General features: G+C 40.3%; 2 protein-coding genes across 4 annotated transcripts in view; one reads left to right on the top strand and one right to left on the bottom strand.

The window, feature by feature from the left end:
• ATAD5 (ATPase family AAA domain containing 5) overlaps positions 1–8,416 on the top strand; it is a 34,354-nt gene extending 25,938 nt beyond the window's left edge. Inside the window, exons 18-23 of one of the 2 annotated variants that reach the window (XM_012185358.4) lie at positions 181–245; positions 3,256–3,436; positions 5,027–5,208; positions 5,731–6,593; positions 7,176–7,331; positions 7,445–8,416. In XM_012185358.4, coding sequence (XP_012040748.2) covers positions 181–245; positions 3,256–3,436; positions 5,027–5,208; positions 5,731–6,593; positions 7,176–7,331; positions 7,445–7,523 — 1,526 coding nt within the window. In that variant the 3' untranslated portion in view covers positions 7,524–8,416. Of the gene's footprint in view, positions 1–180; positions 246–3,255; positions 3,437–5,026; positions 5,209–5,730; positions 6,594–7,172; positions 7,332–7,444 lie in introns of both variants that reach the window. The other variant, XM_012185356.4, reaches the window with a different exon arrangement.
• Positions 7,101–15,138, bottom strand: TEFM (transcription elongation factor, mitochondrial). 2 transcript variants are annotated; one of them, XR_009595480.1, is made up of 5 exons: positions 15,082–15,138; positions 13,738–14,201; positions 12,507–12,656; positions 9,119–11,310; positions 7,101–7,302 (listed from the first exon to the last, which is right to left on the bottom strand). XR_009595480.1 is itself a non-coding variant. In XM_004012480.6 (4 exons), exons 1-4 carry the CDS (start codon positions 15,110–15,112, stop codon positions 10,873–10,875), a joined length of 1,083 nt encoding a protein of 360 aa, XP_004012529.2. In that variant the 5' UTR covers positions 15,113–15,138; the 3' UTR covers positions 7,101–10,872. The 2 variants fall into 2 exon arrangements, 1 of the variants encoding a protein (XP_004012529.2); XM_004012480.6 differs by having other exon boundaries at positions 7,101–11,310.
• Positions 15,139–27,422: the final 12,284 nt, after the last annotated feature.

Genomic DNA, 27,422 nt, shown 5'->3' with positions numbered 1-27,422 from the left:
ATTAATCACAAGTAACTTGGTAGTTCAACAGGTCAAGGTAGAAATTTAGTTTCTTAATGATTTATAATTTGTATGATGTTTTCATTACTGATGAAATATAGAATACTTTCATAGAAAATGTATGACTAGAGAAAGTACCTTAGTGGTTTTAATGTTTAAAAATATGTTTTTTCACTATAGATCCAACATTTAGTTTAATGTTTGATGGCTGCTTTGAAGAAATTAATTTTAATACTCCTTCACTGGTAAGCTTTGAATTTTGATGATCATAAATTATATATCACAATTACCTAACAGGTAATTTATTATAATATGTATCTATATTTTAACTATTTAAGGGGTACATTAACATTTTTTAGTTTTAAGTGAAAAGAGAAAATGAAGTCACTCAGTCGTGTCCGACTGTTTGCAACCCCGTGGACTGTAGCCTATCAAGCTCCTCCATCCGTAGGATTCTCCAGGCAAGAATACTGGAGTGGCTTGCCATTTCCTTCTCCAGGGGATCTTCCCAACCCAGGGATTGAACCCGGGTTTCTCTGAGCCACCAGGGAAGCCCATTTTGAGTTTTAGGAGACTTCTGATTTTTTTTTTAACTTAAAATTTTTTTTTCAAAATTTGAATATTCAAATTTTTACTAGACTCCAGTGTTCTTTAGGTCTTTTTCATAGAAACCAGTGCTTTTTTAAGGTGAAATTTACATACAGTTAAAATTGCACTAAGTATACAAGTTGAAAAATATGAACGGAGATAAACATCCATGTAACCATTATCCAGATCAAAATCACCTCAGAAAGTTCCCTTGGGCCCTTTTTAGTCAACACTCCCCTCTCTACCAGAGATAACCACTATTCTAATGTGAATTAACTCAGATTAGTTTTGTCTGTTATGAAACTTTATGCTTTAATTTTCAAATTCTTTATGTTTGCATACATTATAAACTCCTTGATACAATGCTCTGTTTTTTGCTTTAGCTGATCATATATACTTTAAAGAAATTAAGAAGGTAAAAAATCAAGTTTTGTTTACCTGTGTAATTTTGTATGTTCTTAATTTCGGTATGAAGATCTGAGTTTTTCCTTGGTTTTATTTCTCTTTAGCCTCAAGAACTTCATTAGCAATTCTTATAGAACAAGTCTGCTGGCAGTGGATTATATTAGATTTCTTTCATTTTTTCCTTCACTGCTTTAAACATGTCGTTTCACTGTGTTTTGATCACCACTGTTTCTGTTATGTCCCAGCAGTTTAAACAGATTTTTAAAATTTATGTTTCTGCCCCGTATATAATGTGTCATTTTCTTCTAGATGCCTTCAAGATCCTCTCTTTAACTTTAGTTTTCAGCAGTTTTCTCGTGATATTCCTAGGTATTATTTTTCTTCATATTTATCCTGCTTGTGATTCTTTATTATCTATTATCCTTAATTATATATCATTCTTCCAATTAGGGAACTTTGTAGGCTTATGTTTCCAAATTTATTTTATTTTCATTTCCTCTTTTTTCCATCTGGGGATTTAATTACAAGAAGGTTGGACATTTACATTGACCCCCATGTCACTGAGATGTGCTATTTCTTCCCCAAGCCACTCCCTCAATTTTTTTTTTTCTGTTTATACTTCTGATTTGGTGATTTATATTGATTTATCTTCAAGTCTACTGACCTTTTTCTCCTGCCATCTCTGTTTTTCCATGAGGTCCATCCACAGAAATCTTTATTCTAATATTACATTAATTTTTAGTTTTACAAGTTCTTTTTGCTTCCTTCTTATGGATTCTATTTTTCTGTTGAAGTTTCCTATTGTTCATTATAAGCATGTTTTCCTTAAACATAGTTTTACTAGCTGTTTTAAAATTCTTTCTGCCAATTCTGGCTTTGTCATCTTGTGATCAGTCTCTACCTGATTGTCTTGCCTCTGAGGTATTGGTTACTTTTCCTATTTCTTTGTATGTCTAGTAATTTTAGATTTTTATCTTGTACTTTGTGAATGATATATTGTACATTGTGAATGTATATATATATTCTGGATTCTTTTTGTTCTTCTGAACAAGTATTCTGTTCAATTCTTTTAGTTTTAGCTGGGCTGCTTTAAGACAGCCTCACGCACATAAAGTTCAAGCATCAACCCGTGATTTGCGTTCTTTAGAGTTGGGATTTCTGTTTCTCTACTTTCGTGGACCTCCCCCTCACTTTCTAGTTGCTGTGAGTTTTAGCTACCACTGTTACAGCCTGCACTCAGTCAAAAATCAGTTTTCAAAGGTGTGGTGGGGATTCACCCAAGGCCATTTCATTTCTCCAAGTGTTGATTTCCCTTCCATTTTCTTCTGCCTTTGGTTATTCTCTTGTTCATTCAGATAATTGGCTTTTTATATTTTCTTAAGTTGATTATAGAACTTATAGTTATTATTGATGGCAAGGTTTGTCTTATAGTAAGTACTCTTGTTATTGAAAGGAGAATTCCTGGTCTGGGGGAAGAAGTCCCAGATATGTGCAAGAATAATACATATTTATAGAATAAAGTCAAAGATACCATAGGGGAAAATGTTTTTAATTGTCTTGTTTATTATAATGTAAAAATGCTAGTAGTCTTGTAATATCTGTGAACTGTGAATATAATTTTATATGTTTTAGCTTTTCAAGGTAAAAAGCTTTCCATAAACAATAAGAAGAGAATTATATTGTTTTATAAAAAATATAGGAAATTAATTGTACACTAAATAAAATTTAAAAGTAAACTTTGTACATTTATTGCTAACAAATATGTTAAAAAATTTTTCTATTTCTCATTTACATACATTTATTCTTTTATGCATGCATTGATATGATTTACTAAGTCTGGTTTTAAAAGTTATTCAGTAAGTATGTTTCTTCCTGTATAGTATAGTATTCATATTTATCATTTTAATGGCTGTAAATGTTCCATCAGGTTGTACCATTGATCCTAAGGGATTGTCTTAAGGTTTAATAAGATTGCCTTTAGTATTCAGGTTGGAGAATGTCCCATAAAAAAAAAACCAAGATACAGTCTTGCTGTCTCAGACTGTATACAGTTAATAAAAGCATTATATATAGATGCTTTTAATTTGGTAACATATTTCCTCGTATTTTTCAATCATTCTCAGTAAGAATTAAGATGTTTTAAAATTTTAGCGAAATTTGGCTTTTTGTTAGAGTATTGATATATTTCTGCTAACTCTGCAGTTGACCATGTTTCTTTCCTCTCTTTCTCCCTTTCTACCCCTCGCCTCCCCCCGACCCCAGCTAAATGTTGCCAGCTACCTACAGATGATCTGCTTGACTGAAAATTTCAGAACTGATGTAAAGGATTTTGTAACATTGCTAACTGCAAACACTTGTGATATCAGGAAAAGTATCCTTTACTTACAGTTCTGGATTAGAAGTGGAGGTGGATTTTTAGAAGAAAGGCCATTATCTCTTTGTCGTAAGTTGCTTTGTTAGAAAGGAAATTTCTGTTATGGGATTCTATATTAAAATATATGTTGTACCAAAATATTTGAAAATGATAAAAATTTTAAGCATTGGGATATCGTGTCAATATTAAAATAAACATATGCATCAACTTTGTTTCTGAGAGTTTTCTAAGCATTAAATGTGGGTATTTACAATTAAACTGAATCTGGAACAAATGGTTACTTGTACATTTATAAACGTATAGTTTCTTATAAATAAATAGAATTATATTATTTAGCAGCTTCCTTTTTTCACCTATTAAAAATGTATTAGTGATTTTTCCATATGTAAATTATTTTTAGATGGCTGTATTGTAATTTCCCTGTTAACTTCTTTAATAGCCTATAATCCTGTCTTTCCTAAGAATTCTGTTATTTCAAAAATGCTTCATTTCTTATCAATCTTCAGTCATTGTTACCTAATTCAAGTCACAGACATTTTCTGAGGACTTTCTCCATGCCAGGTCCTGTGTTTATATGAATAAGACATGGTTCTTTGCCCGAAGAAGTTCATAGTTTGTGGTTTCCATGCTCCACAGTCACAGTTCTATAGTTACAGATCTTGCTCTGGGATATATACTAACATTTAAATTTTTAAAAGGTGAAGTTCTGTTATATTAATCCCTTGTCAGTTTTTCAGTTAGTTCAGAATTTAATATCTTACTCTTTTCAAGTATTTATTAATAACTCAATTTAAGCTGGCAATTGCACTATTTCTTAGAAGTAAATATGATAAATAAGACATGAAATTGTCATAAACAAAATAGTTAATAACTATCACCATATTATTGGATATAAAATGCAGTACCAAGAACTTTAACATTATTTATTTTCTTGAAGATCTTAAATGCATTTCATCCTCTCTTAAAAACACACATACATACACACAAATATACATTCAGTGGAAATCAAACAGTAGAGAAATACATAACATGAAAAGTAAAAGAGCTTCCCCGCTTCTTAAAGGTAGCTACCGTTAGACCTTTATCTGTGCACATACAAATATTGCTGCCTACTTATTTAGCAGAATTACCAGCACTATCTATAGTTAAATAATTTGCTTTTCTTTTAGTTGACAATTTATTGTCAGTATATAGTCCTAGCCCTTTTTTTCTCAACTGCATGCTATTCTGTAATATAAAATGGATGTAACATAATTAACCATTACTTACTAGGCAATATTTAAGTCATCTTCAGTTTCTCATTAATGTATGCAGTGATTATCTTAATTTTTCCCAATTTAAAAGGTGAAAAATGAACATCTTAATCTCCATGATCATTGGTGAAATTGTACATCTTTTTATGAGTTTATTAGGTATTTGTGTGTCCTTGCACTTTCTTCAGTTGGATTGTTTGTAAGCTTACCCCACATCCCACCCCCACTTAATTTATGTAGAAATAATGTTTGTATTGTTCTCTTTGTGAATCAGATACACAGATGGAGAATAACAAAATGAGGATTAGGTAGAAAAAAATGCCAAAGGATCTTGGATGTTAAATAATTGCTTGTTACAGTCTGATAAAAATATGGATACTCAGTTTTTCTTTTACTAATTTTCTAGGAGGAAATAGCAGAAATGTACCACTTGTTTGTTCTGAAGATGACCCTGATTCCAAAAGTAACCCTAAAAATACAAAAAGGAATCCAACAGACCTTCCCAAATGTGACACTGGTTGTGCTGAGACCTTGTTTGGCCTTAAGAACATTTTTTCCCCATCTGAAGACTTATTTTCATTTTTGAAGGTATTTTCAGTGTCTGGTTTGGAATATTTACGTGCTTTTTCATCTTCCCAATGCTCACTTCTATTGTTTGAAATCTAAGGTTAATTGTAATTTACCAATAATTTGTGTAGGCTTCAGATTGCTGATTTTAATACATTGTACCACATTTTAACACATTGTACCACTACGACAAATGGTGCATAGGCATTGCTTTAAATATATATTATAGAATATAGAACTTAGAGATATTTCAGATTAAAAGAAGTTTCAGAACAGTAGTTTTTAAACAAATGAACTGCTAATTATTGAATTAGGGGATATACTGACAATTAGAGAATTTAATTCTTCAATTTAATACTCCAAATTAATTTTTTAGACTCATAATACTGTTTTGATGTATTAAGGAAGTATAAGTTAATAAAATTATGAAGGGTAGAGACTCATTACTTTGAAGATAGATAGGAATGACACTATTCATATGGGTAGAAAAATGTTCAGACTAGGTACTATTATAACATTTCTTTACTCACAATTGTTTTTCAGCACAAAATCAGAACAAAGGAAGACTGGCATAAGCTCATCCACCTTCTTACAGAATTCCAAATGCAGAATGTGGATTTCTTATATAGTAATCTTGAGTTCATTCTACCACTACCTGTTGATATCATTCCAGAAACAGAAAACTCTTCTGTTCCATCAATAAATGTGGACCCCAATGCAGCAACAGAAAACATGAGATGCCTCGCTGGGACACCTTTTGGAAGAGAGAAGCCTTTGAAAAAGTCACCAAAAAAGAAACATAAGAAAAAGATTGTAACTTTAGATGATAGTGACTTATTTGACAGTGAATTGGACATTTCTGGTGAATGTATTAGTCTCTACTCTGCATCTTCAAATTTAGAAGAAAGGAAAGCCAGAGATAAAGAAAGCAATCCGGAGACAAAGAAACTAAACAAACGTCTAGAGTCAAACGTTGAGTCTATTCCTCGTCCTCCTCCAACACCAGCAGAAAAAAAATGTTCTGCCCTTGTCTCTCACTGTTTAAATTCTCTCACTGAGCTCATGGACAACATGTCCTTCTTAGATGCCCTTCTAATGGATGTACGGGAACAAAGGGAGTTTGGTAAAGATGATTTTGGTTGGACAAATGGAAAGGTTAAAAGTGGACTTTGTGATGAGTTTAGTCTCGAGAGTAGTGATGGATGGACTTCTCAAAGATCTGGAGAAATAAAGGCGGCTGTAGAAGCTCTCAGCTTTACTAAATGTTCTTCTGCTATTTCAAAAGCATTGGAAACTTCTCTGAATTCTTGCAAGAAATTAGGAAGAGATCCCACAAAAGAGCTTACTTTTTATATTTCTCAAAGACGCAACAATGTGTGCTTCAGTCAGTCTGCAGCTAATTTAGAGTAAGTCTTCTGTTTACTTTTATTTTTCAATAATGATAAAAAAGGGGAAGTTCCTGGTTTCTTTCTCTTACTAATTTTGAAATGCTGGGATTTATTGACCAGGTAAGCCCATAATATTGTAGCTTGTAAGGAGACAGTTAAGGAGACCGGCCTGATTTCTGAGAAGAGAAATAATGAGATATTGGGGGCAGGGGGAGTAGATTTGGAAGACTCTTGGATCACAGGGAAGGGGTCTGGATTTGCTGTGTAGCCAGCAGGTGGCCAGGAAAGTCTTTTCAGTATGGAAGTGACTAATGTGTTGAAAATGGTACAGGAGGTTCATCTGGAATACAGTTAATCTAGTCTAGACTAGGAAATGGCAACCCACTCCAGTATTCTTGCCTGGAGAATCCCATGGACAGAGGAACCTTGTGGGCTACAGTCCATGGGGTTGCAAGAGTCGGACACTACTGAGTGACTTAAACTTCACTAGACTAGAATCAAGGTGGAGTAGAGACCAGAAGCTGGTTGTGTTTGAGACTGTTGCATTTTTATTGGACATTAAAAATCAAAAGGTAATGCATTACTTTTAATTTACAGCAGTGCTTGGCAGAGGGTAGCAGTCATCAAAAGTGTATTTTCCAGCCGATCTCTTCTGAACCTGGGTAATAGACAAGCCAGTATAATTGAATACTTGCCAACTCTTCGAAACATCTGTAGGACTGAGAAGCTAAAGGAACAAGGAAAAAGTAAAAGAAGGTAAAGTTTCTTACAAAAAGAACATTTGACATAGCTGTTTACAGATTGATAAATATTCTTATCTGATGGAAATATTAATATTTAAATTGTATTTTTCCTTGTAATTTTGACAGATTCCTGCACTATCTTGAAGGAATTCATCTTAACATTTCAAAAGAGACTATGAACACTTTGGCAGCTGAGTTCCCTTAATATTCTACATTACCAATGCCTTCTACGGAGTCTCATGTGGCTCTCAAGATAAATTTTTATATTGATGTTCATGGAAGTGTTTATTTCTCTTAATGTACATTTAAAACAGACTTTGTATATTTTTATTAGTGTGTAAATATTTAAAATGAAAAAATTGGAGTTACAAATTATATTTATAATTATGGTAGTAATTTTTTTTTCTGTATGTTTTTGTATTACCTGATTTAGCTCTGTTGGAATATGTGTGTGGGCTGTTTCTAGAAGGTAGAGTTCCCTAAATATTCCTAAAGGTGCTTAAATGCCAAACTAATCTACACCTTCTCCCTTTCTCGTGATCCTCAATCCACCTCTCTCCAACCAAAGGTCAGCGCCCTGTCAAATTGTGAATGTGAATCACCCAGGTGATGATCTTTTTTAAAAATAAGTTTAGGGACTTCCCTGGTGGCCCAGTGGCTAAGCCGCTGAGCTCCCAATGCAGGGGGCGGGGTTCGACCCCTGGTCAGGGAACTAGAGCCCACATGTTGCAACTAAGACTCCATGCAGCCAAATAAATATCTTTAAAAAAATAAATAAATTACACAATCCAGAATATGAAATAGCATGGACAATAGTAAGAAAACTTCCAAGGAAAGAAATTATGTATCATTTTTCAAAAAGTAAGTTTTTCCTGATAAATTTATTTTTAATGTGCTGTCCAGGATGTTTCCATGTGAATCACTGAATACTGAGAAGGTGAAATCAAGATTATGAATTATAGTTTTCATAAATCTTTTTTTAGCAATAGTACAAATGTGATATCTTGTATATTTTGATAACTCAAATAATTTGCCTTGTACATTTTTCTTGTATTTTTATATCATTGATGTTTTATTTCATAAAGATATTAATATAAATATTCTGGATAAACTGTTCATTCAAACTGTAACAAAGGATTCTACTCTAGGATTTCTACATGATAGCCATTTCCACTTAAGGTTATATTTTTGGAGAAAGTATCTATTTTTAATTACAAGATTTTAAAATAGACAACATTTCACGTAAAATCATTTTTACAATCAGATAATCAGGTGTATCTGAAAATAGTTTGCTATTTCAAGTGTTTATATATTAGCTTAATATTCAGTTACATTATCTGGAGAATTATGTTTTCACTCCAAAAGGTAAGGATCCTAATTTTCTACAGTTGAAGAACATAGACATATACCTGTGTACAAAATGTTTTTACCTCTTAAAATATTTGTTCAATATATCTTTCTAAACGTAAGACTACGCAATATTTAAATGGGAGTTCCAGATGAAATCATCTGGGTAGTATGGATACCAAAAATCAAGAAATGAAAGAATCATTTTCCTCCCTAGTATGGATACAGGTAATAGCTTTTTCTTTTTTCAGGTTTAGCATATTTTGAGGAAATACTTTCTCAGTTCTTAAAGGCGATAAATACCTGTAAGACTTAAGATTTACTTTTGTGACGAAAGTTACCACATGTTGATGACTTTTCAGTACTTAGCGTCTTATCCTTTAAATGTCTAACTTGAACACATGTTCACCACAGCTATTTTCAGAAGTATGTGAGAAGTAGAATGCCACCCACCTGGCCTGACCAACTGAATGGCTGGTGAAGTTGTTTACCAGAGTACCACACAGTGGCAAACGAGGTGGTCTGGAAGAAGAATGGTTTCAGACCTGTATTTGGAGGTATCTGCAACAGTTCTCACATTCTTATCAGCTCACCACCAGGCAATGGCACCCCACTCCAGTACTCTTGCCTGGAAAATCCCATGAGCGGAGGAGCCTGGTGGGCTGCAGTCCATGGGGTCGCTAAGTCGGACACGACTGAGCAACTTCACTTTCACTTTTCACTTTCATGCATTGGAGAAGGAAATGGCAACCCACTCCAGTGTTCTTCCCTGGAGAATCCCAGGGATGGGGGAGCCTGGTGGGCTGCCATCTGTGGGGTCGCACAGAGTCGGACATGACTGAAGCGACTTAGCAGCAGCAGCAACAGTTCTCAGGTGGAGATGCTTCTGAATACAGTCACACAGGTAGAGATTGACAGTGCATGGCCACAAGTCTGGAGTGCACTTCAAAGTGCCTAGGGAGTTGGAGGCGCTGGAAGGGAGGACGTTCATGTATGTTACAGATATCTGATTATTTGGATTTTTTTTCAACAAGTATACTTCACTTTTAAAGGAAAGAAAAGACTTAATCCTTTGACATCAGGGTGACTTGGGTTCAGTATAAGTGAGATATAAGGAGGGCCTGAGCTTAAGCAAAATGGAGAGATGGGGGAAAAAATTTAAGTGCTACTTTTCTGAGAAGATGGTCTATTGAGTAAAGTATTTAAAAGTTAAAAAATGAGCCTGCACAAAATTCTGTGAAGCAATTACCCTTCAATTTAAAAAGTTTTAAAAATGAGCCTACTTGGCTTCCCCGATGGTCCAGTGGTTAAGACTCCATGCTTCCACCGTAAGGGGCACAGGTTTGACACCAGGTCAGGGGTCAAATCGGAGAAGGTGATGGCACCCCACTCCAATACTCTTGCCTGGAAAATCCCATGGATGGAGGAGCCTGGTGGGCTGCAGTCCATGGGGTCACGAAGAGTTGGACACGACTGAGCGACTTCCCTTTCACTTTTCACTTTCATGCACTGGAGAAGGAAATGGTAACCCACTCCAGTGTTCTTGCCTGGAGAATCCCAGGGATGGGGGAGCCTGGTGGGCTGCTGTCTATGGGGTCACACAGAGTCGGACACGACTGAAGTGACTTAGCTGCAGCAGCAGGGGTCAAATATCTCACAGGCCACATAGTGCAGCAACGAAAAAGAGCCTGTTAAACAAAACGTGCTTGTTTGGTGCTTAATAGATTGAGCTGATGAAGAGTACCTTCTGAAGCCATCAAACCACATTGTACTCACAGAGCAAGAGGAGGACTCCACAAGTTGTGTTGTTGATTATATTTAGCTTTATTCCCATGATGAGCACCATCCAGAAAATTCATTAGTCCTCACTTTAACAATATAATAATGCAGATCTTTTAGTGTAGATGGCACTTACCTTTCAAGGAAGATAACTTTGTTCCCCGTTTTGGATGTTTAAGGAACATCATATTTTTTAACACTTAAACCTGAAAGGCACAGGATCTCATATTTATTGATTTAGCCTTGGTTTATTATTGTATAAACCATTCAAGAGCCAAAACTCTGACTTTAAACATCTAAATCCATTCAAACTTGTGCTTTCTTCTCCGTTAACATGGATGTTCAAAACAGTTGCTTTTACAACTTAGGAACTAATAAATATAAATTCATAGAATATTAACAGCATGTAACATATTAACCTCGGAATTTTAAGATTCAGTATTAAAAACAGCCAGTTCATAGAAGGCAATAGCTTGTAATAATGAATCATATAACTCCTCCACTCTGTTGTGTTCAGTAGATGAAAACATCTGTCTGTAGCGGACTATCTTCTCTGGGGGGAAGAATACCCGAGGCTCATCTTTCAGTACAGACTCTGAGAGGAGCTGCTTCACCACCTCTTTCCCACTAGTCCGTATGTCCCCAATCATCAGCTCAAAATGCTTCCCCACTGCACTGCGATTCATGCTCAGCACCTGGTGACGACCATCCTGGGCAAAGGTCACGTTCAGTAAGGCGTACAGCATGGCTTCTGCCATGTGAAAATGGAGCAGCACAGGAAACAGAGACGGGTTCTGGAATGAAGGTCCTGTTTTTTCCAGAACATAGAGGTCAGCTTTAGGCATCTTTGAAATGATTGAAGAAATCTTTGGGAGGAGAAAAAGGTAAAATGAGTGAACAGGGCAACTAGGCCTGTGCATTCCAGAGCCCACGCTCTGCAACAAGGGAAGCCGCCTTAATGAGAAGCCTGAGCATGCCAACTAGAGAGCAGCCGCTGCTCGCGGGAACTAGAGGAAGCCCATATGCAGCAATGGAGACCCAGTGCAGCCAAAAGTTAAGAAAGAATTCACTTAGTTTTATTGTTTAGGCCTCCATCTCTGTCCCACTTCTGTTTGTTAAATATATAACTTCCATTATATTGCCACTGACAATTTTGAAGTAACTGAAAAAGACTTATGGAGGAGTAAGGATAGCTAAGTTCTTCTGATCATGGTTCTAGCAGGAACAAGCTGAGCTAAAACAAGCCAGTTAATCATCCTAATTACTACTTTCTTCATCTGTGCAATGGGCTTCATAATCCCTAAGATCTAGATTGCCTTTAAATCTGGACAAAATTATCTTATTTACCTTTTAAAAAATTATAGGGTAGCATATAGGCTTGGAATGATTAGCCTAGACTCAATCACCTCTGCCACTGACTAATCACATCAGATGACTGATTGAAACAGTTTTTACAGATACAATCAGGATGATCATTACTGCCCATCTCACCAGATTCTGAAGACTCAGATGAGACAATAAAAGTGTATGAAGAACAAGCTTTATAAATATGGGGCAGAAGTTTCTTAACATTGAGAACACTATACTTTACCACTGATTTTCTCAGGATCGACCTTTGATTCATAAGGCATTTCTTGAAATAAATTATTCAGTTTTTAAAAAGATCATAAGTGGGGACTCCCCTAGGGGTCCAGTGGTTAAGAATCCGCCTGCCCGTGCAAGGGACATGGGTTTGATCCCTGGTCCTGGTAGGTCCCACATGCCGTGGAGCAACTAAGCCTGTGGGCCACAACTATGGAAACTCCAGTACCTGGACCCTGAGCTCCGCAACAGAAGCCACTGCAATGAGAGGCCCACCCACCGCATCTAGAGAAAGACTGCATGCGGCATTGAAGACCCAGCACAGCATTTTAATTAAAAAAACATAAGCGATGGAAAACACAATAGGAACAGGTGAATAGTAAGTACCCAAAGAAAATCCATCCTTAACTATTTCATCCCTTTTAGGACTAAAAGATGAGGAGCTCCAGCAGGTCAGGATTTGGAGGTGCAACTGCCTTACCTCTTCTAAATAGACAGATGATAGGTATGATCCTTTCATCAATTGGCAATATTCGGTTTGCTGCCAGTCCAGCACTGCCAATTTACGATCGAGGTGAGCCCAGGCAAGTCTTCGAGTACCAGAAACAATGGATACTATACTATTAACTGCCTGAAACAAAAAAGCCTGGTTTAATTATAAGTGTGAACATTTTAACAGACACAAGATTTAAGATACAAACTCAGAAATCCAAATTAGTTTATGTGATAGAAATAATATGTACAGTTTATGAACTAAGAATTATTAAAGTAGTTATTATTAAAAAGTAACCAGCAGTAGTCAGTTTATAGGCAGAACTTTTACTTGTTCTCAGCACCTAGCTCAAAGCAGGTGTTCAGATATTCGGATGTTGCTGGGGAATGTGCTAGATACTGGGAAACAAGGGACATGACCCTACATTATAAGAAACACCACCATACAAGTTACACTGTAGAGAGGAGAAATGGTCAGGAAGACTTACTGGAGGACTAGGAGACAGTAAAACGGTAAATGGGAAGTTATTTCACCCAGATGTCTGCAGATATAGGGTGACACCTCTCAAGACAGTGGCATAAAGAATGCAAGTGGCGAAAGGGCAGAGGGGTGGGCAGATTTCTGCAGAAAGTAACTTCCTTTATCCTGAGAGCTACTGGGAGCCACCAAAGCATACAACATTCAGGTGTAACATTTACATTTCATAAGGAACACGGACAGCTGTGTATAAGTGGATGGGCGATGGCTAGACTAGGGAGAAAGATCTGCATCAGGTACCTGTTACACCGCAAAGAATCTTAGTCACAGTGAGAAGCACAAACAGATTAAAAGCAATAGGAGTATAACTGATATGTGGAATAAAGGAAGAAACAAAAACAGGTAACTCAACATTCCTTCTACGTAAGTCCTGCACAGACCTACCTCTCTACATCAATTATCCTTCCTAAAATGCCTTCCTCTTCTACTAGCCTAGCTCTCTCTCCAGGATCCAGGCTGAGTTCTAGTAAACATTCCCCAACACACAGTTCTCTCCACTAAATTGCCAATTTACTATCTGTACATCTCATGTCTTTGAGAATAACTATAAATAGATTATGTGTGTATCCCTGGGTCCACAGGACTAAACTATAATTGCCAGAAGAATCCTGTCTTGGTGCCCAGAATAGTACTTTGTAGGGTGTCAAATATTTAGACAGTAAAAGAGACATTAAGAGTGTACCTTAACTCTCTCTCTTCCTATTTCTGGTTTGATGAGCTTTCTCAAGATCCGACTTTCCTGTAGCTTCTTTTTTTTCCCTCCAGTCTCTGGATTAAGAATGGAGTTACAAACTTGAATGGTGATTTTATAGTGGAACAAGGGCACATTCATTAAACTCTCCAAATTCTGAAATGGTCCAAACTTTTTTCTGTGTTCTATAATATTGAGGGACTTTTTTCCACGAAGCAATTTGAAAGCTTCAAGTTCTTTATTAGATGCTGTATTCAACACATGCAAGATGGAAGCCTGCTGTTCTGAAGAAAAGAGCTTGTCAAATGTCTTTCCAGACTCCTTTGCAGTCTCATCAGAAAAATCAACATGGGGAATGATTTTCTCTGGTGCAGTGGATTCTTTCCGACAGCAGGAATTATGTAGGGCCTGGAATAAGGAGGACCCTAATGGAAGTGGAAAACATCTCCATCTCCCTAAAAGAAAATTTTAGCAAAATTTAAGTTAGACGTTAGTTCCTCTTAGTGTTGTGGCCTAACGAGGGCGATTGCAAAGTGATACGGACTTTCCCATCATTTAAGAACTATCCATAAGAGATATAGTCTGATTTTTGTGGGTAACAAACTTAAATTTTACTACATATAAATCTTACGTCCAACAAGAAGCATGTATTTAAAACGATTATTTCCAACTTTTTAACGTTTTTAAAAATTTTAACCTTAGAGAAATATTTTTGCAATTAACTGATATTTTAAACAATATTTATCTTCACTAGTTTCTTTCTCATCCAGTGGAACCAAATAAAACTACATTTTAGAGAATTCCCTGACGCTGGAGTGGTTGGCGCTGTCACTGCCAGAGCGGGGGATTCAATCGCCAGGCAGGGAACTAAGATCCCGAAAGCTGCACAGAGCGGATAAAACAAAACTAAATTTTACCCGTTTACAAGAAATGTTTTAGCTGAGTGGTAAATTTAAGAGCGGTTTTTATTTTCTTTTGTACTCTTTTCACGATTTCTACCATAAGTCTACAAAGAAGAAAACCCATACAAAGAGCAACTCTGTAAAACCAGGGGAAAGTTTTACATTGCGGCCACAGGACAATAACGCATCCAGAAGTAAGCAAGCAGCTGTCAGACACTGAACCTTCTGCCCTCTGCCCTCAGCTCAGTCCGAGGAGTCCCTCGTGGACCCTTAACCCAGGGAAAGGAATCCCAATAGCTCAGAGGCGACCAGAACCGCCCAGTCTCCCCGGCAGGGTCTCCAAGAGGGAGACCTGGACACGGGACCTGAGAGGGTAAACACGCCAGGCACTAAAAGCATACGGCAGATTCATCCAGTATTTCAGGCACCCTACCTCCCGCCAAGAGGAGACTAGGGACGTTCATCCTCCACGCTAAAGCTCTAGGTTCCTACGGGCCAGTATTCCCCCACGGACTTCCGGTTTCTGCGTGCTTCTCCCAAAAGCGCCCGGCTTCTCAAAGGTTCCGGCGGAAGCGCCGTTCCGGCCCGCCACTAGGGGCTTCCAGCTGGGCTGTGGGCAGTCGCTTCGTAGAGCCTCGACGCAGACTCCGTCGGCGTAGTAGTGCTGGGATCCGGAGCTCACAGCTGCGCCGTAGGTTCGTTCCTCTCCATCCGGAAAACGGCCTCGCCCACTGTGGCCCCTGAAAGCTGCAGAGCCGAATCTCTGGGAAGAGAACGTCTGGGCGGGTTTTAGCTTGTAGTTGGCAAGATCCTTCCTTTGGGGAGCCTCCCTGGGCTTGGATCCAGGCATCTAGATTGGTGAACTCCTGTCTGGGGCGCAAGGAGGAGAGTCTGGCGGGGGAACGTAGGCAGGAACATACATAACCAATACCCCAGGTAGAATGGACTAACTGGGACAGCTGCGAGGTGGTGTTTCAGGAGCCCAGCAAGCTGAAGACAAGCTCCAGGAAGGGAGCCTGAGGAGGAAATGGCTTTAGCGCTGGGCCTCAAAAGTATCCCCTGTGGAAGGGATGGATGCAGATCAGGCTGGCGCCAAAAATGGTTGGTCCTGTCTGGAAACCACCTCGACTTTGTAGAGTCAGACTTGAGGTGTGTTTCTGAAAAACTGACCATACGTTGAAGTGTGAGGCTGGAGTAGAGGTAACAAAGTGTACCTGGAAGCTAGTGTATCCTCAAGGCATAGGCAACCGTCAGGAACTGAACCCGGGCAGTTGTGTGATCTGGTAATGCTGGATGGCTGTTCCTTGCTCTTTGTACACTCACTGCTAGAACAGTCCCCGCTTCACCTGCACCACCCTCACATCATCCCTCCTAGTCATAGAACCTAACGAGTAAATGCCTATGTACTTGCCCCCAGTCCCAGCTAGTGATTTTCCTAATCTATAGCTCAAAACATCTCTACTAGGATAATTTATTAAAGGGGTGGTGAGGGGCATCCTCCTTCCCTGGTTTCCGGGCAACCTGGGGTCATTTCCCCCACACCCAGTGAAGACAGGTTGCCTTGTCCTGCCTGCCACCGTGCAGTGCCTCTCCAGAACCCTTTTGCTTCAGACCCTTATCCACGAAACCACTGATGCCTCTGTTGCTGACTCTGGGCCCCTTCACAAAAGATATGTATATCATACCATCATCATATCATATCAGTTGTATCTGACTCTTTGCAACCTCATGGACTGTTTGCAACCCACCAGGCTCCTCTGTCGATGGGATTTTCCAGGAAAGAAAACTGGAGTGGGTTGCCATGCCCTCTTCCAGGCGATCTTCCCCACCCAGGGATCATCCCCACACCTCTTGCATCTCCTGCCTTGGCAGGCAGATTCTTTACCACTAGAGCCACCTAGGAAGCCCATTTCATGAAAGATGGAGAGACTTTAATTTGTGATGAACAGGGAAATCAGGAGCATGGTGACTTTGGGAGGGAAAAGTGGTGGGTTTGTGTTTTTATGAGGCAGCAGTGTCTGTGTAGATACTGTCCAAGAGGTGGTGGAGATGTAGCCAGTTGTAGGTACTCATGAGAATTCTAATATTCTTGCCAATTTCTGGGGCACTTATGAATCCAACAGAAAATAAAGCCAGCTTTTTGTGCAAAATTCTCCAAATCAATGGGAAATAATTTCCTTTTTACTCTGAGGCTTATTCCACTTAAGTGAAAGTGAAAGTCACTCAGTCCTGTCTAACTCCTTGTAACCCCATGGGCTATACAGTCCATGGAATTATTCAGGCCAGAATACCCAAGTGGGTAGCTGTTTCTTTCTCCAGGGGATCTTCCCAACCCAGGGATCGAACCCAGGTCTCCCACATTGCAGGCGGAGATTCTCTACCAGCTGAGCTACCAGGGAAGCCCTAATTCCACTTAATGAAATGTTAATGAGCTGAAATGTATCTCTCAAAAAGAGACATTAAAGTCTTACTCTCAGTACATTAGATCGTGACCTTATTTGGAAAGATAGTCATTGCAAGCACAATCAGTGAAGATTAAAATGAGGTCACACTACAGCCATATTGGATGGTCAGCTCATCCAATATGGCTGCTGTCCTTATAAGAAGATGACCCTGTGAATGCCTGTGAAAATGGAGGTGGAGTTTAGGATGACATGTCAACAAGCCAAGGCCAAGGATCACCAGGCATGGTACAGATTCACAAACAGAACGAATCCACTCTGCTTGCATCTTGATTTCAGGCTTTTGGCCTCCAGAATTAAATGCTTCAAGTGCATTTCTGTTGCTTTAAGCCACCCAGTTTGTGGTGATTTGTTTAGCAGCCCTAGGAACCCTGGCGATTGATGCTTTCTGAAATGATGTGGTTCCCTGGTAAGATGCAACAAATGACTTTTTACCTGTGCAGCTTTATAGACAGTTTCTCATCCTCTCTGAACCTCAGCTTCCTCATTTGTGAAATGGAGATCATGGTACCCACCTCATACTGCCAAGAAATCCTGCTACAAGGATTTCTCCTTAGAAACGGGATGCAGAGAGTCTGGCATAGAATAAGTGTTCAATGAATGTTACATCCTCTATTAAAGCACTACCTCTTCCTTGGAGCTAATTATTAATAACCTTGAGGGGAAATGCCATCATTTCTCAGAGCATTCATTCAGAATTATGTTGACCAGTCTGGAAGTAGTAAGAGGCAACCACTAGGTATGACTTACTGTAAATCAGAATCAGTGGGTTCAAAATGAAAGACATCATCTTCCCCAAAAACCAGCTTCTCACTTCCCTGTTTTTGTTGCTTAGATGCAGATGACCCTGGCTCCTCTCACTCCTATTTCTAGCCCATTTTACCCAGTTTCTATATTTTCAAAACTTTTTTTGACCACGACTCAGGAGATGTTGATGTACATGTGAAACAAAAGCTTTATTTAAAAATACTTGTACCAAGAAGGACCTATTGTATAGCACAGGGAACTATACTCAATATTTTATAACAACCTATAATGGAAAAGAATCTGAAAATGAACTTTATATATACGAACATTAAGAACAGTATTATATATTATTACATATTTATGCACATGTTTTTTATATATATTTATATTTATATATATACATATATATTCAGCTATATATATATATATATATATATATAGCTGAATCACTTTGCTGTATACCTGAAGCTAACACAATACTGTACATCAACTATACTTCAATAAAAAGAGAGAGAAAGGGACTTCCCTTGTGATCAAGCAGTCAAGACTCTGCACTTCCAATGCAGAAAGCACAGGTTCAATCCCTGATCAGGGAATGAAGATCCCATATACTTTGTGGTGTGGTCAAAAATAAAATAAAATATTGATTAAAAAAACAGGAAAAATATTCGTGTTCTTATGTAGGATGAACTTTGACATTTTCTATTTCAATTTGTGTGTGTGTGTTTCAGCTTTGAAAAAACACTGACGTGTGTTTATTTGTTTGTAATACTGGTCTGTTTTTAACCCACAGGACACTGGGTGGAGATGTCCAGTAGATGGTTAGATATGTAAAGGAGAGGACTGTGCTATGCCATAAAAAAAAAAAAGACACTTTATCCCATGAGAATGTCTGGGCTGAGCCAAGGAGAGGGGTGGGTTTAAGAAGGCGCGGGGTGTCCAGGAGAGAAGCTGGGAGCACCAACGTTGGGGGGGGGGTAGAGTATTTGGATTCCCCAAAAGATGGAGAAGCGATGTTTGGAGAGATTCAAAGGGAGACAGGACAAAGTCAAGTGAAAGAGGGGACAAAGGACACAGAGAATTTTGAGGTGGGAAAAGATTTTTTTCTAAATCTCAGTTAATTGGAACCACTAAATTGATATTAATTTCACAGCTCACTACTGTGTGGTATCTTGCAGTTTAAAACATATGAAATTCTATCAACCTTACCTGCAAAATGTCTTTTTTAGCCTCCCCATTGCCGTGGCCACTCAAATCAGAACCTCCTGTCTCCACTGGGCTCCTGCAATAACCCCTCCCCCTCCTGATTTCTCTGCTTTCTGTTAGCCTGACCCTGTCACTGTGTTTCACATACATCCTCCCTGTCCTGACCCCAGTGCTGGCCAAACCTCCAACTTTTGCCCTATGGAGGGGCCTCACCCTGCTCTTCCTGGTCTTTCTCTCTGCTCACCTCCAGGTGAGCTGCTTCTCCACATTCTTGATACAGTCCTGGTTGTGGGTAGGTGGCAATGTTCCAGAAGGTGAACTCCTTATGGGAATCCCACTTCCCTTTACTAAGGATTTAAGAAGGGAATTACAGCGGACAAGATGGTTGGATGGCATCGCCGACTCAATGGATATGCATTTGAGCAAGCTAAGGGAGATGGTGAAGGACAGGGAAGCCTGGAGTGTTGCAGTCCATGGGGTTGCAAAGAGTCAGACAGGACTGAGGGAATGAACAACAATGACAAGGATTAAGATAAGGGTGGGTGTGGTGGACTTTCCTGGTGGTCCAGTGGTTAAGACTTTGTGCTTCCACTACAGGGGGCTTCCCTGGTCATGGAACTAAGATTCCACAGGCCCTGTGCTGCTAAAAAATAAATAAATAAATAAGAGTGGGTGTAGTTCTGTTGGGGGGACTAACAGGAAATGATTTTTGTAGCCTGATAAAGAGTGGGAGTGATGTATGGGAGTGGAAGTGGCCACCTCCTCTTTCTTCTTGTGACTGTGATGTCAGGGGGTGGTGGCAGAGAAACAACCATCTCTCCATAGACAGGCAGCACTGACAAAGACTAGAACAGGCCTTGAGGACATTGTGCAGCTGCAGGACCAACCCTGAAACCGCCTACTTTTGGTTCAGTGAGGGAATAACTGACCTTGTTTAAGGCACTTTCCCATCAGTATTCTGATACTTGGAACTGACCACTTTCTGATTAAGATTCCCACTCAGGAGACAGTCCATGCATTTTTTGTTTGCTTGCTTGCTTGCTTTTGTTTAAAGTCTTCAGTGAATTTGTTACAATATTGCTTCTGTTTTCTGTTTTGGTTCCTTGCCCCAGAGGCATGTGGAATCCTAGCTCCCTGACCAGGGATCAAACCTGCACCCCCTGCACTGGAAAGCAAAGTCTTAACCACTGGACCACCAGGGAGGTCCCATGTCTCCTTATTTGCTCCTCTTTCCAAGATGATCTGGAAGCTACCAACTAGGATATATCAAAAAGGCATTCCTTGGGACGTTCCTGGTGGTGCAGTGGTGCCAATGCAGGGAGCGTGCTTGATTTCTGGTCCAGAAAAATCCCATGTGCCCTGGAGCAACTAAACTCATGTGCCGCAACTACTGAAGCCCGTGAGCCTAGAGCCTGTGCTTCACAACGAGAGAAGCCTGTGCCCTGCAACCCCCACTGGCCGCAACTAGAGAAAACCACACAAAGCACTGAAGACCCAGCACAGCCAGAAATAAGTAAGGCGCTGTGTACATATCGATCCCAAACAAAACAAAACAGAAAGGCATTCCTGTGGCTCAATAGCTCTCCTGGAGACAGAGGAGCTCAGTGGTTATGCTTAAACTTTGAGATCATTCAGTCCTGTGTTTTAACCTGGTTTTAACCGGGCAAACCAGCATTGTGAACGAGGGCAAGTGACATCACCTCTCCATGCCTCTTCAGATCCTCCTAGAGTGCATGAGGGATTCGAACTGTAATTATATCTGTTACATTATCCAGCACATATTTTAAATTCTTTCAAACTGAAAAACAGCATTCACACTTTGAGACCCAGAATCACAATACTTGAACTGTATTATATATGTATATATCAGTTTATTTCTATACGAATAGTCTTCTCTCCTGCAAAATAAAGCTCAAAATACCTCTACCTACAAGGCAGTTGTCAAAATGAAATTATATGGGTGATTGGTAGATTAGAAAATGTTATACAGTGAGTGAGATTATTAATTGGACAATTGGTTATATAGGTTGAGATGAGATGTGATTGTCTAAGAAATGATCTCAAGGGGAAACACCCAGATGCTTTATAAGATAATTATTTATGGAACTGATTTAGGTGAAACTAAAATGAAAGTCTTAGATTTTGAACTCAATTTAAAAACTCTAGTTCAATAGGGAAGTACCCCAGTGTTCAAATCAAAACGTCACCCAAATCCCTTCAACTGTAGCAATAACTTCTCACTCAGGGCTCCAGGTAATGATGTAAAATGTCAACACTTAACTATCTTGTGTTTATTCAGGCTCTTCAGATTTCATAACTGGATTCTTCAACTCTCCAGATCCCTGGATGGTTGTATTTTATTCATAATGCAAACTCCCATAAGCCAACTACCTTTGTAACGTGGCTCTCAGCTCTACTCAATTCAAGTCATTCAACCAATATTTTTTATCGTACAAAGGTACACATAAAATTCACCATTTTAACCATTTTGAAGTCTACAATTTAGTGGCATTCACAATGTTGTGCAGTCATCACCACGATCTAGTTCCAGAACATTTCTAACACCCTAAAAAAAACCTTGTTGACACTACTTAGCAGTCCCTCTTTGTCCTCCCTTCCCCAAACCCCGGGCAACCACAAGTCTGCTTCCTGTCTGTGTGGATGCGCCTGTCTTGCACATTTCACACAAATGATCAACCAATATTTTTCAGGCTCAGCACTGCTAGGCACCACGGGTTCAAAGATGAATATGACAAGCTGCTCTTAAATGAGATCACTTCCAACTGGGATGAAAGAGTTTAAAAAATTAATGTACAAGGTGATGTGATGATTATTGAAATGAAAGTACGAACATTGTGGGAAAACAGATGAGGGAGAGAAAGGATGCTGCAGGAAGTAAGATTTGCATCTGGGGGTGGGGGCAGGAGTTTGCTAGACCAGTGAGGGCTGGGCAGGAGGATGGAGTAGAAAAGAGGGAGCCGGAGTGGGACAGGAAGAGTGTGAGCAGGGCAACCCCAAGCATGTCCCCACCCCAGGGCCTTTGCACTCTCTGTCCCCTTTTGCTGGGACCCTCTTCTTTCAGATGGGCGCCTAGCTGGCTTAACCTCTTCCTTTTCAGATCTTTGCTACAAAGTCACCTCCTCAGAGAGGACCTCCTTGACCTCTCTATCAAAATAGAATCTTCCATATCCCTCTATCCCCTTACTCTGGTTGTTTCCCTTCATAGCATTTTCTGTCTCCCCACTTGAAGGTAAGTTGCCCGAAGGCAGAGCCGTTTGCTTTCTTTATAACTGTGTCCTCAGTACCTACACGACAGTACCTGCCACACAGTATGCAGCCTGGAAATATGTCATGAGTAAATGAGCAAACACCTTGGCAGTATGGCAGTTGGGAGTCCCTCTCAGCTCTGTACTAGCTGCTGGTGAAGACAGATATTGAACAGACAAATAAATAGGTGAATCCATCAGATTCTTTTGTAGGACTGCTTGAGTTTCAGCTGTTACACATGCCTGCCCATTATTTCTTTCCTTCAGAAAGGAAAACACTTCCAACAGGGATCTACTGCATAGTACAAGGAACCATGCTCAATATTTTATAATAATGTATAAGGAATCTGGAAAAGAATATATATAAATATATATATACATATACATATGAGTAAATTAATTCTTGTGCTGTATGTTGTTATTGGCCTTCTCCAATGGCTCAGCGAGTAAAGAATCTGCTTGCAAAGCAAAAGACACAGGAGTTTGATCCCTGGGTCAAGAAAATCCCCTGGAGGAAGAAATGACAACCCACTCCAGTGTTCTTGTCTGTAAAACCCCATGGACAGAGGAGCCTGGCGGGCTACAATCCATGGGGTGGCAAAGAGTTGGACACAATTGAACAATTAAGCACATGGTGGTGGTGTTTAGTTGCTCAGTCGTGTCTGACTCTTTGCAACCCAAGGACTGTAGCCCACCAGGCTCCTCTGTCCCTGAGATTTCCCAGGCAAGAATATTGGAGCGCGTTGCCCTTCTCCAGGGGTCTTCCCAACCCAGAGATTGAACCCGTGTCTTCTGCATTGCAGGCAGATTCTTTACCACTGAGCCACCAGAGAAGCCCCTATACTTCAATTTTTTAAAAAAGAAAGGAATATACTTTTGTGACCTCAAGTCCTCTCACTTTATTGCTTGCTATTTTTTTTACCCCCACGTATTTCATTTTTTTCACAAGTATTTATTGAATCCTTGTTTTGTGGCAGACAGGTGCTGGGGGTACAATGGTGATACACTGATCTCACTCTGTCTTCACAGATTTTCTTGGATGAGTGAGGGAGACCAGTGAGCAAGTACAGCAGAGCTGGGTGCTTGAAAATTCAGTGTTAAAGAGGGAAAAGGCTTTGGGTACAAAGTTACTCATTATAGTGCTATGTGTAACAGCAAAAAATCAGTCATGATCTATGTGTCCAAGAATATGGAAATACATATACCCCATGGACAATTATAAAGCTATTAAAATGATGTCAGGAAGCATCCATAGTAATATAAGATAAAGTTTTAAAGGATAAACAATTATATGAAAAATATGGCTGCAATGATAAAAAGACGTATAAAAGACTAGAAGGAAATCCATTTAAATATTCATGATAGTAAATCTTGGTGATAGGTCCGTTAAAAGAGCACTAGGTTGAACTGCATGACATTACTATTTTCATAAGTCAACTCTACACATTTCAACATAATATTTTGTTGCAAAGAGCTCAAGATAAACTTGGGTTTGAATCCCAGATCTGGTCCTTTGTATCATCCAGTATGCATCGTCTCAGTTGTGTAACACTGGTTGGACAAATTTATTTAGATTCTCTCTCAGGGCCTCAGTTGTCTCATCTACAAAATGGGCATAAAAGTAGTCTACACCTCAGGGTTATATTCAAGAGGAAATGGAATAATAATGCCCATAAGGGGCCTAACATACAGCAATCCCTGAATAATGCCCTGAAAAAATGGCCCAAGTGTGGGTGGTGTTTTCTTTCTTTAGTATGTATTCCAAATTTCCTATAATTATAGTTTTCAAATTCTGTATAACTAATAAACACAATTATTTAAAATTTCCAGGGAGTTGTGGTCTATCCCGTGGGGATCTTAAGCCCAGTCCAGGCCTGGGAATGCGGTTGAAGGCTTTCTTCCAGCCCTGTCGAAGCTGGGCTCAGCTCTACAGAGACCTTGATCCTGGGAGCACCACTGATGTCTGTGCTCTGAGGGACCCTGGGAGCTTTATTTACAGAGAACACTGTGTCCCAGGGCCCGACTGCCCCCTCACCCCAGCAGCTGCTGTATGGACTGAGCCGATAAGGGGGGCTGCCTCTGGCTGATCCCAATGTTCCGCTGGGTCACAACCTCCTTTGGCACAGAGTTCTTCCCTTAGAAGCAGCTTCTGGCTCCCGAATGCAGAGCTGAGCTTGATTTTGATCATGTCCAATCCCCATGAGGGGGCTACAGAGTCTCTTCTTATGGCTTTGAAAAACGTTTGGAACTAGACAGTGGTGATGGTTGCACAGCATTGTGAATAGAATGAATGCCGCTGAACTGTGCATTTGAAAATGATTCAAATAGCCAACTTTACGGAGATTTTTGTCACAATTTTTTTTAAGTGGAAAAAAAATCCAGTTGTGGGAAGAAGACTAAAGGGAGAGAGGCTTGTCCTGTGGGGTTTGGTGGCCACTACAATAGGAGAACTGGGTGTAAACCCCGTTCCCACCCTTGCTGATCATGACCTTGGGTACCTTAATGTCTCATCCTCCATGAGGGTAGCAAGCTGTCCTCAGATGGCTTTCATGGGATGCAAATGTGATCAAATACTGTAAAACTCTCCAAAATAACACTCAATACTTTTAAATTAGAATTATCTCCCCTTCCCAAAAAAAGAAGGAAAGGAAGAAATTCATCACCAGAAGTATAACAGTACTGTTTTTTTTTTTTTAATTTTTTTGTTCTTGGCAAATCTTGAGGCTTGAAATTCTGTTTGTTTTTTTAGTTAAAAAAATGTATTTTAATTAAAAAAAAAGTTTAGCCAAGCCCTGTGGCATGTGGGATCTTAGTTCCCCCACCAGGGATCGAACCCATACCTGCTACAGGGGAAGCACAGAGTCCAAACCACTGGACTGCCAGGGAAGTCCCTTGAAATTCTGTTAACTGGAAACTTCCAGAAATAAGGAAGAGAGGAAACTAAAGGAATCTCTCAATATTTGGCTTCTCACCGTGAAAGAGATGCTGTTTTTTTCCTTCAGTTGTTTTTTGTGGGACTTCCAGAGAGGGGATGCTGAGACTCAAGGTGCAAAGGAGGGCAGCTCAGTGGGACAAAAGCACCCAAGAACCATCCCAACATCACCATTCTGCCCTGGCATTCAGTGGAGAAATGATGTCCTTGGCCTGTCCCCTGTTTGTTCCCCTCTTCCCCCTTGCCGTGCCTTCATACCTTAGGATGCTTTTCCCATCTTTCTCCTGGGAGATCTATTTTTGTCTCTTTTTCATGTAAAGCAGCGGAAATGAATCATCTTTCGGCCTGTTTGGTAAACAGTCTCTGACCCTTCTCTAGGCTCTCTCACTGGTTCCTCTGGAGATGTTCCTAGGCCAGGCAGCACCCCCACAGCCAAGACCATCCTGGCTGGTTATTCTTGGTCATATTCCCCTCCCCCAGGGCCTGGAGGCCTGACCTCCTCCACCCTGGAGAAGATGGGAAATGACACAGAGCATTCCAACAGATGATCCCATGAGCTGCCCAGAGGGGAAGCAAGGGAGCCACTGAGTTTTGAGAGCTTTGTGTGCCAATGACCGTCTCAATGACCCTATTCGGTGATCTCTCGACCCTCATTTTACAGGTGAGAAGTCCAAGGCTCTGAGAAGTGAAGGAACTTGCCCAAGGCCACACAGCTAGTAAGTGACAGAGCCAAGATTCAAAGTCTGGATTCCTGAATCCATTCCGTTATACCGTGCTGCCTTACATGTTCACATGCATATATGCATGTGTGATGAATTGGAGATGCTGGCAGGTCAGCTAGAAGATCAGCTGCAACCCACCAGGATGGAAACTGAAGATCTATGTGCATTAAGCCTTATGCTTATGACAGAGAGGTGTTTGTATACAGAGGGAATGGCAGGTGTGCACAGGGAGTGCCTTCCCGGGAGTCTGCGCATCACTGAGGATGATGTCAAGGAAGGACAGGAATGCGGAAGGGAGGGGGGGATTCATGAAATGCCCAGATTCAAGACCACCTAAACTCTCCCCATACTTTAAGTGATGACCATTCTCAGTGAGAATAAAGCCTCACTTTATAAAGGTAAAGCCTCACTTCCTGGGGAACACAGTCAAACAACTATTTATTGAACTTCTAAAAATGTGCAGGTGCTGTTTCTAGGAGCTGTGTGGGATACAGAAGTAAAACTTCTGACATCAAACTAGTGTGTGTTGGAAGTTGGGGAGGAATTAACATAAATATATAAATAACTGTGATGCAAAGTTGGTTGAAAGCTCTCAGGGCCAAAGGGAGAAATGGATCCTATAAGGGCCAGTATTCTAGCAAGACCAGAAGCTGGAGAGGTCACTCCAAGCTAGCTAAGTATCAAGGAGCGCTTCCTGAGGAGGTGGCATTTGACGTCTCTATGTCTTTAAGTAGATGTAGGATCTACATAGATATTTCCTACTAGCTCAGCTGGTAAAGAATCCACCTGCAATGCAGGAGAGCCCAGTTTGACTCCTGGGTAGGGAAGATCCCCTGGAGAAGGGAATGGCTACCCACTCCAGCATTCTTGGGTTTCCCTGGTGGCTCAGTCGGTAAAGAATCCATCTGCAATGCGGGAGACCTGGGTTCAATCTCTGGGCTTTCCCCTGGAGGAGGACATGGCAATCCACTCCAGTATTCTTGCCTGGAGAATCCCCATGGACAGAGGAGCCTGGCGGGCTACGGTCCATGAGGTCGCAGAGTCGGACACGACTGAGCAACTAAGCACTGCACAGCACCTACATCAGGAGAATGCCTTAACGGAAGTTAGAACCTTTCTAGTTTTCCAAGGACATATGTCCTCATTCTCCTTTTACAGAGGCGAAAACTGAGGCCCAGAGCGGTTGATCAGGTTGTCGACAGTCACAACGCTAGCCGGTGATAGGCCAGGATTTGATCAGCGGCCAGAGTGAGCGACTCCAAGCCCAGCGCTGGGTCCCTCCGGGACGGGTGCGGCCTTAGAGAGGGCCTCACCCTGGATCCTCGCAGCAGGGGGGCAAACTGGAAGAGCCGGGGGCGGGGCGGAAAGTCCAGAGTAGGCGGGGCTTAACCCCCGGGGGCGGGGCTGGCGGCGAGGACTTGGCTGCAGGCGCTGAGGCT

Source organism: Ovis aries, chromosome 11, assembly GCF_016772045.2.
Source record: "Ovis aries strain OAR_USU_Benz2616 breed Rambouillet chromosome 11, ARS-UI_Ramb_v3.0, whole genome shotgun sequence".
In the NCBI taxonomy this organism is placed as follows: Eukaryota; Metazoa; Chordata; class Mammalia; order Artiodactyla; family Bovidae; genus Ovis; species Ovis aries.
Note: the sequence above shows the minus strand (reverse complement) of the source record. Positions and strands in the feature narration are given on the sequence as shown.